The sequence below is a fragment of the Mastigoproctus giganteus genome, chromosome 4, assembly GCF_048544385.1.
Source record: "Mastigoproctus giganteus isolate SK-2022 chromosome 4, ASM4854438v1, whole genome shotgun sequence".
Taxonomy (NCBI): Eukaryota; Metazoa; Arthropoda; class Arachnida; order Uropygi; family Thelyphonidae; genus Mastigoproctus; species Mastigoproctus giganteus.
The window spans coordinates 123910052-123923430 of record NC_143578.1 but is presented as its reverse complement, the minus strand read 5'-3'; the positions used below and the strand labels follow the sequence as shown (position 1 = coordinate 123923430).

Genomic DNA, 13379 nt, shown 5'->3' with positions numbered 1-13379 from the left:
GATTAAATGAGAATGGGTTCTTACTTTCTTCTTGTTCTGTGGTGGTCAGACTGAAAATGGATCAATTCCCGCCTTCTGGTTGTTTTATGTGTTGATTAAATGATACTGCGCAGCCACGCTTTTCATTGACCATGGTGTGATGGTGAAATTGCTGTAATGTTCTGATAGCCTTGAGAGGGTTTATATTTGAGTTAGTGGGGGGGGTTGCCTCTGATGGTGGAAGGAACCCCTACATAAATGAAATGATGTGTTGATACAAGTACATTAAGTGTTAGTATGATTAAATACAAGAAGTACGTTAATGAAAAAGTGTGTTATGTAAATATATATGTATCCCCTGGACAAGGGCCAGTATAGCTTTTCTAAGGCATAACGACCCGTGTATGTCCAAGGGGATAGCTATATACATATTTACAGCCTCCTTCAATGTGAATTTTCATATATTTTCATCTTCAATGTGAATTTCCTGTGTCTCTAGGTTTTATACTGTGTTTGTAATTAAATGAAGGGATATAAATGTTATGTTTTAAAATACCTTAGGCACGATTATTCTGTTGTTGGGAGTTTGATACAAGTTGATAAATTACCAATTATTAGATTGTCTGTTTGGGGTGGGGGGGATTTTGGTCAGCGGGGTTACAGTGTGGTCAGACAATGATCCTCTTCTGAGCGCAATAAACACGGGAATCAAAATTGGGAAGTCATTATCTTAGTTTGATGAAGGACACTGGTTTTTAGACAACCAGGCAAAGATGGGCTACAGTCCATTTATTGGTGTTATAGTTCTAAACTGGTTCAGTGTATTTTCAATAAGTGTATTGGGATTGGCATTGGGGTGGTGTAGGTTGAGTTTGCAAGTATGGCTGCTTTAATATGGTGGCTGCTGTAATTGGCAGGTATATTATTCTTGATGAGAATACCTAGCACAACTGACAGGTACCTAATACGGTAAACTTTACCAAATATCATTTTTACAGTCTTCAGTAAGAACACAATATATATATATTGTGTTCTTACTGGGATAAGCAACACAAAGCCCAACGGGTATGTATCAAATTAAATGAGAATGGGTTCTTACTTCCTTCTTGTTCTGTGGCAGTCAGACTGAAAAGGGATCAATTCCCGCCTTCTGGTTGATATATATATAAATCAACAAGGGGGGGGGGGAAAGTAAAGGTAACAAGATAGAAACCGTAGCTGCAGGTCTCCAAATAATTTAGAGTTCGATTAAATCCAATTAATAATAATGAACCCATATAAATTTAAAATAATGCCAATTATATAATAATTTAGCGGTAACCCCCTTGTAAGGTACCAGTTCCGAGAGACTTGAAATATCATCTGTCTTGTTACCTTTACTTTTCCCCTCCTTGTTGATTTAATTTATATTAATTTAGCCATGTTTTAGCCATGCTACTGGCTTATGTATTATTTTTATAAGAATTATCTGTTTTATATATATATATAGTGCAAGGAAGCTACAGGCTTCTGCTGCACTGGCAAAAAAAAAAAAAGTAGATAAGAAAATACAAATTATTTGCTTCCCTCCTCACACAGATAACTTTCCAGTTAATCTGTGAATTTATTCAAATTGTCAGTCTCAACTACCTGTAAAGGCAACCTGTTCCAGCAATCAATGACTCTGTAGCTAAAACAAAACTTCCTATAAACTAGTTTACACCTCTTCCCTGTAATTTTAATTTATGCTCCCAAGTTCCAGAATTCTTTATAACAGTGAAAATTCTGTCTTCATTCATTTTACTAACCACTCTCAGATCCTCATAAACCTTAATCAGCTCACCTCCGATGTGAATGGTTGGCAAGCTATATAGCCCACATAATCAGAGTCTTTCCTTGCATGATCGCCCTTTTGCTGATCTCATGATATGAGTTAGTATTAGTAGAGGCATACTATGCAAGAAAGCAAGCTTATGCAGCATCAGCCAAAAAAAACCCTCCCATTTCACCCCTCCATTCGTTCCAAATGCCTGTCCAGCTCAGTCTTAAATTTATTTAGGCTATCAACTTCCACAACAAAAGTCTGTTGTTGGAAGTCTGTTCCACCAATCAACTACCCGCTGGCTAAATGCAAATTTCTGCACATCTATTCTATAACTGTCTTACCTCAATTTATATTCAGCTTGCTCAAGCCATTCAAGGCCTTATATACCTCAATCGGATCACCTTGCAGGTGCCTACTCTCCAGGCACTGCAATTTGCAGAACTTAAGCCTTTCTTGGTAAGAGCACCCCTTTGTTCCCCTCACCAATCTTGTTGCCCTTTGTACTTGTTCTAGCAACTCTACATCCTTTCTAAAATGAGGCCAACAGACCTGTACACAGTACTCTAGGTGTGGCCTGACCATTGCCTTGTATAACGGGTTAATCACCTCCCTGTACCTGCTAGCAAAATTCCTATATATCATTGGCAAGACTCCATGGCCTGCCCTGGCAGCCCGCCTGCACTGCTCAGTGAACTTCATATTCGACTGCACAATTCGAGTTGCCTATCGTTGGACCCTTACAAGAAGTCCAATGTCTTTTTTTTTTCAGGTGGGATCTCCATACTTGAACACAGTATTCAAAATGTGGCCTTACAATTGCCTTATACAGTGGAACTAAGATCTTCATATTTATACATAATAATGTTCGATTAATCATTGATAGGACACCATGGACTTTCCTGGCTGCCTATTTACACTGCTCAGAAAATTTTATATCTGTCTGTATTATAACTCCCTGATCCCTTTCTTCCTCTACTGTTTTTAATTCAACCCCCACCAATACTATAAGTTATTTTGGGGTTGCTATTCCCCACCTTGCATTTTTCTGCATTAAAACATAGCTGCCACTTTCCTTGCAGCCTCTTCAAATCAGCCTGAAAGAGCGCTGCTTGGTACTGATCATTAACTGCTCTGCATTGTCTGCAAATTTTGACATCAAGCCTTCTTTCCCACTGTCGATTTAGTTTACGAAAATCAGAAACAACAGTGACCCAAGAACCAATCCTTGGGGGGACTCTACTTCTGACTTTACACCAATCTGAAGAATATCCATTAATCAAACCCTTCTGCCCACTCAGCAATCCATCTTAGAAATTTTCCAGTAATCCCATTGTCCAGCTTATATAGTAACTTCTCATGATGAACTGGGTCAAATGCCTTGCTAAAATCCAAATAAACTATGTTGAAATAGTTCCCTACATCCAGCTCATGAGTAACTGTGTCAAAATAGCCTACAAAGTTAGTTAAATATGATTTTCCCTTAATAAAACCATGTTGTTTATATTATGAAGAATATCATATCTATCTAAATGTCCTTGGATTGCACTCTTAATCATTGCCTCTAAGACTTTCCCCTAACACTGAAGTCAGACTAACTAGTTAGTAGTTACCGACTTCACTCATAGAACCACCTTAATGTATTCATGATACATTGGCACTTCTCCAATCCAAAGGAATCTCTCCTGAGTACAAAGATGCCCCCGTAATTAACTTCAATGATTGAATACACTTCCTGGTGGCTTTCCTCAAAATTACTAGGTCATCATCATCAGCCATTTTCAATCCACTGCAGGATGAAGGCCTCTCCAGCAACTTTCCAGTTCCTTCTGTTTTGAGCACTGGCCATCCATTTACTACCCACAAACTCATGAATTTCATCTATCCATCTCCGTCTTTGTCTTCCAGGTTTTCTTCTAGCTCCTCTTGGATACCATTCTGTTATTTTCTTAGTCCATCTGTCATCATGTCTTCGAGCTATGTGTCCTGCCCAAGACCATTTTAGTTCTTTAGTTTTGATAAGAATGTCCTTTACTTGAGTTTGCTGCCTAATCCATGTGTTTCTCTTCTTATCTAACAGTCTGATTCCCAATATAATTCGTTCCATTCTTCGCTGTGTAGTTCTCAGCTTCTCTTCCATTCTTTTGGTGAGTACCCAAGTTTCACTTCCATAAGTCATGGTGGGGAGTATACATTGGTTCATTATTTTACATTTCAGACAAACTGGGATATTGCTCTTCAGTATGTGACTATATTTCCTGAATGCTATCCATCCAAAATTTATTCTTCTCTTGACTTCCAGTCATTTATCATTATTACAGCTAATAACTTGTTCCAGATAAGTATATGACTCCACCTTTTCAATTACTGCTCCTTCAATCATTATTTCCCTTTCTGTGGCATACTTGTTCATCATTACTTTTGTTTTAGCCATATTCATATCTTTAGTCCAAAATCTTTACTAACTCTGCATAACTGATTAAGATTTTTCTCTAATTCTTTGGGATCGTGGCTTATGACCACAGTGTCATCTGCAAATCGTAAATGGTTTAGGCACTCTCCATTCACATTGACTCCTTTCTGCGACCAGTCTAATCTTCTGAAAGCTTCCTCAAGAGCAGCAGTAAACAGCTTCGGAGATATTGTGTCTCCTTGTCGAACTCCTTTCTCGATTTTAAATTTCCTACTGTCTTTGTCTAGTCTAATAAAGGAGGTAGCACTCTCATATATTTTCTTCAAAATCATAATATATGGGGTATCTATGCCTTGTCTTTCCAGTGCCCGAAACATTGCCTTATGCTGTATGGAGTCAAATGCCTTTTCATAGTCCACAAATGCCAGGCATAATGGTGTTTTATATTCATTTGCTTTCTCCATTAGCAGTGATATTACGTGAAGGTGAGCCATAGTTGAGAATCCTGTCCTAAAGCCAGCTTGCTCTTTCGGTTGATTCTCATCAAGTTTTCTTTCTAATCTGTTAGTAATGACCCTTGTGAACAACTTGTAGATGTGGGATAACAAGCTAATTGGTCTATAATTTCCAATTTCTGATTTATCTCCTTTCTTATGCAGCAAAACTATGATTGCATTATTCCACTGCTTAGGCGTCACACCTTTTTTAATGCACTTTGTGAAGAGCCTTGCCAGTTTTTGTGTTATGTCTCTTCCTCCCAATTTTAACAACTCTACAGTAACTTCATCTTCACCTGGGGCTTTCTGATGCTTCATTTTCTTCCATGCATGTTCTACCTCATCAGGAAGAATATCGGGTATGTTGTATGTGTTGCTACTTTGCAATCCATCTTCCCCACTGCTGGCATCATTCCCCTGCTCCTTGTATAATTCTCTATAGTAGTCTTCTGCTATTTGAATTATGCCTTTTCTGTTGTTTATAAGTACACCATCGCTATTCTTCAGTTTCAGTATCATTTGTCTTTCTGTATTACTGCTCATGGCTGCTGATTTAAATCCTTTGTTTTCCCTTAATGCTTGTTCTACTTTTCTTGTGTTAAATCTTCTTATGTCCTCTCTGAGTCTCTTTCTAATGGCTTTGCATAACTCAGTGTACTCAATTTTCTCCCTGTCAGTGTTTTTCTTGTTTTTCATTTGTCGTCTTCGGTTCATCATGACAAGTGTTTCTTGAGTGATTTTTTCTTCTTTGGATTTCTTTTTCCCTATAGGTTTTTTGGGCTTTATCACTTTCAGAAAGTTGTAATATTTCTCGTCGATATCTTGGTCCTGAGCAGTCTGCAGAAGCTCAAACTTGTTCTTAAGTTCCAGTACATACTGCTTTTTCTCCTCTTCTGTTATCTCAAAGACCTTTGTATTATTTAATCGAGTCAGTTTTTTCCTTTCCTACATCAAGTGCACATCTTACCATTCTGTGATCACTTCCAACATTTACCTTATTCAGGACGGTAACATCATTCACAATATATCTTCTGTTAGTGAGGATGAAGTCGATTTCATTAGTAGTTAACCCATTTATACTCTTCCATGTCCACTTTCTGTTCACCCTTTTCTTGAAAAAAGTGTTCATTACTGACAGTCCTTGAGATTCTGCAAATTCCACAAGTCTTTCGCCTCTTATTTCTTTCACCAATTCCAAAATTTCCTATAGTTCCCCTTTCTGCGCTGTTTTGTCTTTTTCCAACTTTAGCATTGAAGTCCCCCATAATAATCGTGTAGTGGGTTTTCTGCTCATCTAGAAGACTCTCAATTTCGGTGTACATTTCTTCAACCTCTTCATCATCATGGCTCGATGTTGGTGCATAAATCATTATAATCTTTAGCTTGTACCTCTTAGAAATCTTGAGTATTAGTCTTGACACCCTTGGTGATGTACTTTTGAATTCCAAAATGTTGTTTTTAAAATATTTATGGACCAGAAAACCAACTCCACCTTCACTCCTTTCACTGTTTCCATTGGTGTAGGGCAGATTTCCACTTGATAAACTTATAAGTGATTCATTTCTTCTTCTTGTTTCAGCCAAACCGATGATATTCCAATTCACATTTTCTAATTCCTTTTCCAACTCTAATATCCTGTCTTCACCGATGAGTGATCTTACGTTATAATTACTAGGTATATGCCATCAACTCCAGGAGCCTTACGTGCCTTTATGCTCAAAAGTTTTTTCTAATAAACAGTCATCTGTAATTTCAAAATCACTAATTTCATATGACTGAATCTCATTCGCACAGCCTCTTTTCAGCATGAAGTGTCTCTCTTCAGTAAAGACAGATGCAAAGCACCTGTTCAATTCATCCGCAATATCAGTTTGGTTGTCTAAGACTTTTCCATACCCAGTGCACAAGGGTCCAATCTCACTTTTTTATTTCCATATATTCACATACATGAAAAATTCTTCATCCCTATTCTTTGCTCTCTTAACGAGTGCTTTCTCATATGCAATATTCTCTCATCTTATCATTGTTACTATTACAAATCCAAAACAGTGAAGTAGGATCCAAAACAGTGAAGTAAGTTACACAACTATTACACATAGCTATTACACAACTATATATAAACTGAGCAGAATGCCTGGAGTGATTTTCATTCATAGGATAATATAACATGATTTAAAGCATGCACAATGTCACTCTGAAGTGAGCACACACAAGAAATCTATGATGCTCTAGATAGAAACAGAGAAGCAAGCACATTTAATTTTCATACTAGTTTGTTAAATTAGTTTGTTTAGCAATCTGACAAAAAAAAAAATAATAAAAATAGGACAACAATTAAACAGTAGTTCAGAAAGATCTGGGATCATCTTTTTTTGAAGGGGTCATGGTGAACTTTAACAAACCTGAATGGCTATCATATCAATTTTTTCTGGAAACTAAGCTGTAAGTGGCAGTTCCCAGAAATTTCTAGAGCAAAAGAGTCCTCTGTAAAAGTATAGTAAGTTTTCCAGCCATGTGTTACTCAATTGGAGAGGTTTAGGTTCAAATCTCATCTCATTCCATCAGAGACCAGAAGAATTCTTAAAGGCTAATAAAATTTAGGTTGTAGTTCATCAGCCTCAGAACAAAGTCAAATCCTCACAAATGTGAATTATTTTGAGGTTTTCCACCTGTGCTACAAGCAAATCAGCCCACGAACACACAATTATGTAGATACGATACCCAAAACACCGTGTGAAAAAAAAAAAAAAAAACACCATATGAATTGGTTTACTCAGATTCCCAAGACAACCAAACAATCAAAGAAAAGAAAATAATGCAAGTAAATACCATCTTTTTACAATTCATTTTCCTTTTGCTGCTGAAACATAAAAGAATTGAATTCACAAAGAAAACAAAACCTATTATTTAAATATCTATTAATATTAAATTCACATTAATTTAATTTACTGATAACCTGAAAATTTATTTCTGAACTTCATTCACTTCCTATATTTTTATATGTTCCAGCCACCTACCTCTGACAGGTGCCCCATCCATAATTTCATACTTGGCTACTGTCTCATTGTCGCTGTAAGTATTTGGTCCAGAGCCTGTTGTCTCCCTTTTAATGATAGCAATCTCCATATGCCTTATCTTGATACGAACCAAAAGGAAATAAATCTTTCCAACTATCACATCTTTTAAATGATATCTGAAATTATGGCATCAGCTTCAATCATACACTACTTATAGAAAACTCAAGTCTGACAGTTGTATAATAACTTACTTAAACAGCAAATACCATTCATAATGCTATTTACTCAGCCTGTCAACAATGAAGATACACCAATAGATCAGGAGAAAATTTATCACAGTAAACATTTTTATTTAATTTAAACAGCTATTAAAATGAATCAGTGTGAATTTTAATATTACTCCAACAGGATATTCACTATTGATCTCCATCATTAATTAATTAATAATAATTAATTTTTAAATGGAAGAAAAGTTTAGCCATAAATTCTTTACAACACCAAATACATCAAAAAAGTATCACTGCTATGGAAACTTCACATGAACATTCAGTTTTTTTTTTTTTGGTCACTCAAAGTTCCAATTTTTAGCTGTACATTTGGTGGGGAATTTTTATTTTTTTTTAATCACAAGCCAATTGTTTCTAATAATGTTTTCTAACCTTATTATATAATATACTGACAGAATAGGTGGTAGATGACTTTCATCAACCGGCAAAATACCACCACTTTGCTTATTGGAGGCTTCAAGTAGTGAAACCCATGCTTAGTCTCTAGAGCAAAGTTTCCGGCATCCCCCTCCCCCCATACTTCTCCTTCAATCCATGCACGGTACTAAGTACTATAGGTTTTGATACCTTTCGTGTTTTGGGTTTTCATAAAAAAAAAAATAAATAAAAATAAGAATAAAATTAAAATTTCCCCCTTTTCAAACTATTTCTTGTCTCTCTATCCCAAAAAAAAAAACCTGACTGGTGTATAAAATATACCTGTTGATGGAGTTGAATTTTGCACACCAACTAGAAATAATAAAAAATAAAAAAATTTAACAAAATTATCTTCTAAATCTACAATTAACTTTAATATTTGCCATAGAGTGAAGAAAGCAGTAGGCTTTTGCTGCACAAGCCAAAAAAAATAATACATTTGCAAAATCCAGTAATCTCAAGACCTGGAAATTGCAGGATCTTCGATTTTTTTAATTTTTGGTCAATTATTCTAACCAGCTGTGATTTGTCAAAATTCCAGTACATATAAAGGGAGAACACATCAGCAGCAGCATCTACTTTTTCATAATTTTTCTATGCAATTAACTTCTTTATTCACTATATTTCATTCTTATTATTCTTTTATCCTTTAGACAATTGCCAAAATTTTTAAACAGGAAACCGAACACCATGTACCAAAATGAACCATGTACCAACAGTCCTGCTTTGGTAATATTCCAAAGAACAATAAAGTAATGTAGAAGTTCAGCATGCATGGGAAAGACAGTATGGAACAAGCCACCTTCTACTCATCTACTAACCTATCTGTGTGAAAAATTTGAGGAATATAGAACTGTACACAATATCAATACTGAACATTTGGTGTATTGATGCTGTTCTAACTACTTTCGAGTTCACTACGAACAAAATATTGTGTATCTACACTGAATGTTCATTAGTGAATTTCTAATTCATAGTCCTATGCCTTACACACATACCTTCTTAACAATATCAATAAGAGAAGGGGGAGGAAACTGACATCGAGAAATATCGAAAAGGTTGAATGCATCTGAATGTTCTCTGCAGAAGTAGATACAAAACAGTGTTTGTGGAAACTGCAAATGAGTCAGTTGAGTGTTATATAAATTTTTAAGGACAAATTTGAAGCCTTTGAGTCCTCCATTATTGCATACAATACAGGAATATGATACACATCAATTAACACAATTTTGCAGGTAGTATTGTCATAAAAATGGTGAACTTTGAGCATGCAATTGTGTGGTCAGACAAAGCCACATTCAAACTGAATGAACATTTAAACCATCACAACTGTATTTATTGGACCAGTAAAAATCTCACCTCACCTTGCAGAAAAATGTTAACCTGCCAGGAATAACAGTGTGGATGGGAAGCTCCTTTTGTAGGATTATCTGCATAATTCCTTAAATGAAACATTAAGGAATTATGCAGTACCCAATATGAGAAGCATGTTTACCAATATGATGTCGTTTTTTTTTTCAACAGGATTGAGCACTTTTTCATACTGCTGTCTGGATGGGGAATTTCATGAACAATGGCTAGATCACAGGAAGGGGAAGTACTTTTGAATAACCTCCATGGCCTCAGTCCCTTAGATTTTTTTTTTTTTTTTTTCATGGGGATACATCAAAGTAAGGTGTATGCTCAAAAACCAAAAAAAAATGAAGGATCTGCACATGGCGATACAGGAGTTCGATGCCTCAGATTTAACATCAGAGCGGAGGAGAATCAATGATGAATTGAGGCTATAGCAAAATCAATGGACCAATTCTGAGAAAGGGCAGCACTTATGCTTTTATTTCCTCCATTCAGGCTGTGAGCTGGCAAAGACCATGATTCTGGTTGGGTTTGGCTGTCTGCTGTGTTCTGACTGGACATGGCCTGAGATCGAGAGTGTTCCAGTTGGGGCTTGTGACATTAAATCTCTGCTCTTGTAGAGAACCAGAAACCAGCCTCTACACAGTGCTAGAATGCCCTCAATATCTGGACTTCCAACAGAGGCTGGAGCAAGGGATACTTGCTCTCTCCCATTTGACATTGGTGAAGTTGTGTGACAACAGAGCTTATTCTGGCATGTTTGTCGATTTTTTTAAAGACGTTTTCAGACGTAGGTTATTAATCGCTTAAATGCTGGATAAGGTGACCTACTTCCTTGTGGTGGGGGATGGTAACTCATGATGGTGGTGTTGGAGATGCTGTGGGAGAGAGCAAGCACCCCTTGCTCTCACACACACAAACTTCTTATTTCAGTTGATATGTGTTTTGCTTTGCTTTTGACCAATATACTAACCTTTGAAAGAGGTTAAAGATGCAATTCACAGCTGAGAACTGGTCACATATGGGCAAAAGCTTGGGATTCAAATGAATCCCAAGCTTTTGCCCAATTCAAACACTTTATATAAAAAACGACAGCTGACATCAAAGTCAACCTTCTAGGAGCCTCACAAAAGCCAATAAATAAAATAAAAATAAAATTACCTGGTAGACACTGACATGACTACCAGGTAAGAGGAGTTCACAATAAATCATGAATACAATTATTAATTGTATTAAGCAGTCATAACCTACGCCTCTACAAGTTTCCTTTTTCTAAAATGTCTCCTCTAAAGCAGACCTCAATTAGATTCCCCATCTAAGGTGCCTAGTTACAAAGATCTATAACTCATATATTAATTAATATATTAGCACTGTCATTTATTAAATGACTCATATACACAGAGTGTTTTCCCATACGAATGCCTTTTTGCCTATCTCACAAAGCATCTTACCCATCTTTGAAAACCCTTTCAAGAAGCTCACTGTCTCATTTTAAGGCACAGTTTCCATACTTAGTATTAGTAGTGGCAAATAATGCAAGAAAGCAAGCTTATAAAGCATCAGTCAAAGAAAAAGAAAACCACATCACCTGCCCATCTCCTCCAACAGTTTAGTTCTTTCTTGAATTTATTCAAGCTACCCACTTCCTCAATAACAGAAGCCCATACTCACCAGATGTGAGCCCCTTTGAATGGGTTGGCAAGAGGAAGAATGCAAATGGCATCATTTCTCATGCTCAGACCATACACATGGAGTATAAATTCGAATTGAGGAAGGATGGTTGCAGGATAGATATGTAGAAGTTTCCCTTCAGCCATTGCCCATCTCCTCCAACAGTTTATCTAGTTTTTTCTTGAATTTATTCAAGCTACCCACTTCCTCAATAACAGAAGGAAATTTGTTCCAACAATCAAACACCAATGGCTGAAGGGAAACTTCTACATATCTATCCTGCAACCATCCTTCCTCAATTCGAATTTATACTCCATGTGTATGGTAGGAGCATGAGAAACGATGCCATTAGCATTCTTCCTCTTGCCAACCCATTCAAAGGGGCTCACATCTGGTGAGTATGGGCTTGGCACACCCAGGGTCCAGAGCTGGATATCATCATTCTTCTCTTTCTTGTTTATCATTCTTTTCTTTCAGGGTAACTTCGGATTTTTTTTTTTTGGCTGGATCAGCATAAGCCTCAGGCTTATGCTTATGCAAATAAAATAATAATAAAACCTTAAAAACCTCAATCCACTCAAAGCCTTAAATGGCTCGATCAGATCAATTCACAGGTGCCAAATTTTCAGACACTACAATTTGCAGAACTGAAGCCTTTCTGGATAAGACCACCCTTTTGTTCCTCTTACAAATCTCGTTGCAATAATAGATTAAGCTTATCTGCGAAAAGATCTAAACCTCCAAAACACTTCCTAGTTCATTTCACAAATATATATATGGTCTCAATACTAATCTCAACGATGTCCATTTCCACTTTCAGTCTGCCAAACCCAATGTACTTATTCTGACAGAATCTCAATTATCTGTTGATTCAACTACTGCTCATCTCAGTTGGCCAAATTATTCGCTGTATGATTCCTTTCGCCTCAAAGGTGGTACTTGTGCATATGTCCATTCCAATATTCCCTGTCAGAGACTTGATAATTTGGAATCTCCTCTTTTCGATCTTCTCTGGCTTAAAATCTCTCTACCTCATTGTGTCAAATTCATCTGTTGTCTCTACTGTTCTCCCAACTCCACTAATCACTTGGAGCTCTTTGACTTCCTCTCTTTGCAAATTGTTACCTACAAGAATACTGGACAATCCCACCAACCATACAGCCAACACGCTTGATCTTTTTCTCACAAACAACCCTTCTAAGTACACAGTTGAAGTGAGTGGTCCTTTAGGTACCTCAGATTACAACTTTGCTATTGTCTCTTCTCCAATGGAGCCTTTATCTCGTGGCTATTCCCAACCTAGTGTTGTTTGGCATTACAAGAATGCAAAATGGGATGACCTGCGAGATTTCTTTTCTTGTTTTCCTTGGTCAGATTACTGTTTCAAAACTTTTGATGTCAATGTTTGCTCAGATCATGTCAGTGAAATTATTCTTGTAGGAATGGAATCCTTTATTCCACACTCCACTTTAAAATCTCGTCCTAAACCTTGGTTTTCCCAATAAATGTGCTAAGTCTGTTCAAGAGAAGAACATTGTATATCTTAATTGGCTTGTTTCCAATTCTCTAGTTTAATTTTCTGCCTACACCAAAGCTCGCAACAATTGTAAAGCGGTCATTAATCAGTCCAAACTAGATTTTGAACAGGCTAAGAGTAGAAAACTTGCTTCTTGCCCTAATGGTAGCCGAGCATTCTGTCTCTTGCCAAAGCTATTGGCCACAACTTTTGCCCATCTCTGCTCCCACCTCTGTCAAAACCAGATGGTTCTGTTGTCACTTCAGCCAAGGATAAAGCGGACCCTGCTAGCATCCTATTTTTCTTCCAACTCATGTATTAATGAACTTGGAAAAACACCTCCCACCATTCCCAACACTCTCCATTTAATGCCTCCTGTGGTCTTCCATCAAAAGGATGACAGAAGGATTTTGACGAATCTCGAT

General features: G+C 36.9%; 1 protein-coding gene across 1 annotated transcript in view; it reads right to left on the bottom strand.

Annotated features, from left to right (window-relative positions):
* LOC150087041 (vacuolar protein sorting-associated protein 26B-like) overlaps nt 1–13379 on the bottom strand; it is a 302718-nt gene that overhangs the window by 61839 nt on the left and 227500 nt on the right. The window contains exon 6 of the mRNA XM_090371779.1: nt 7708–7883. Coding sequence (XP_090227905.1) covers nt 7708–7883 — 176 coding nt within the window. The remainder of the gene's footprint in view (nt 1–7707; nt 7884–13379) is intronic.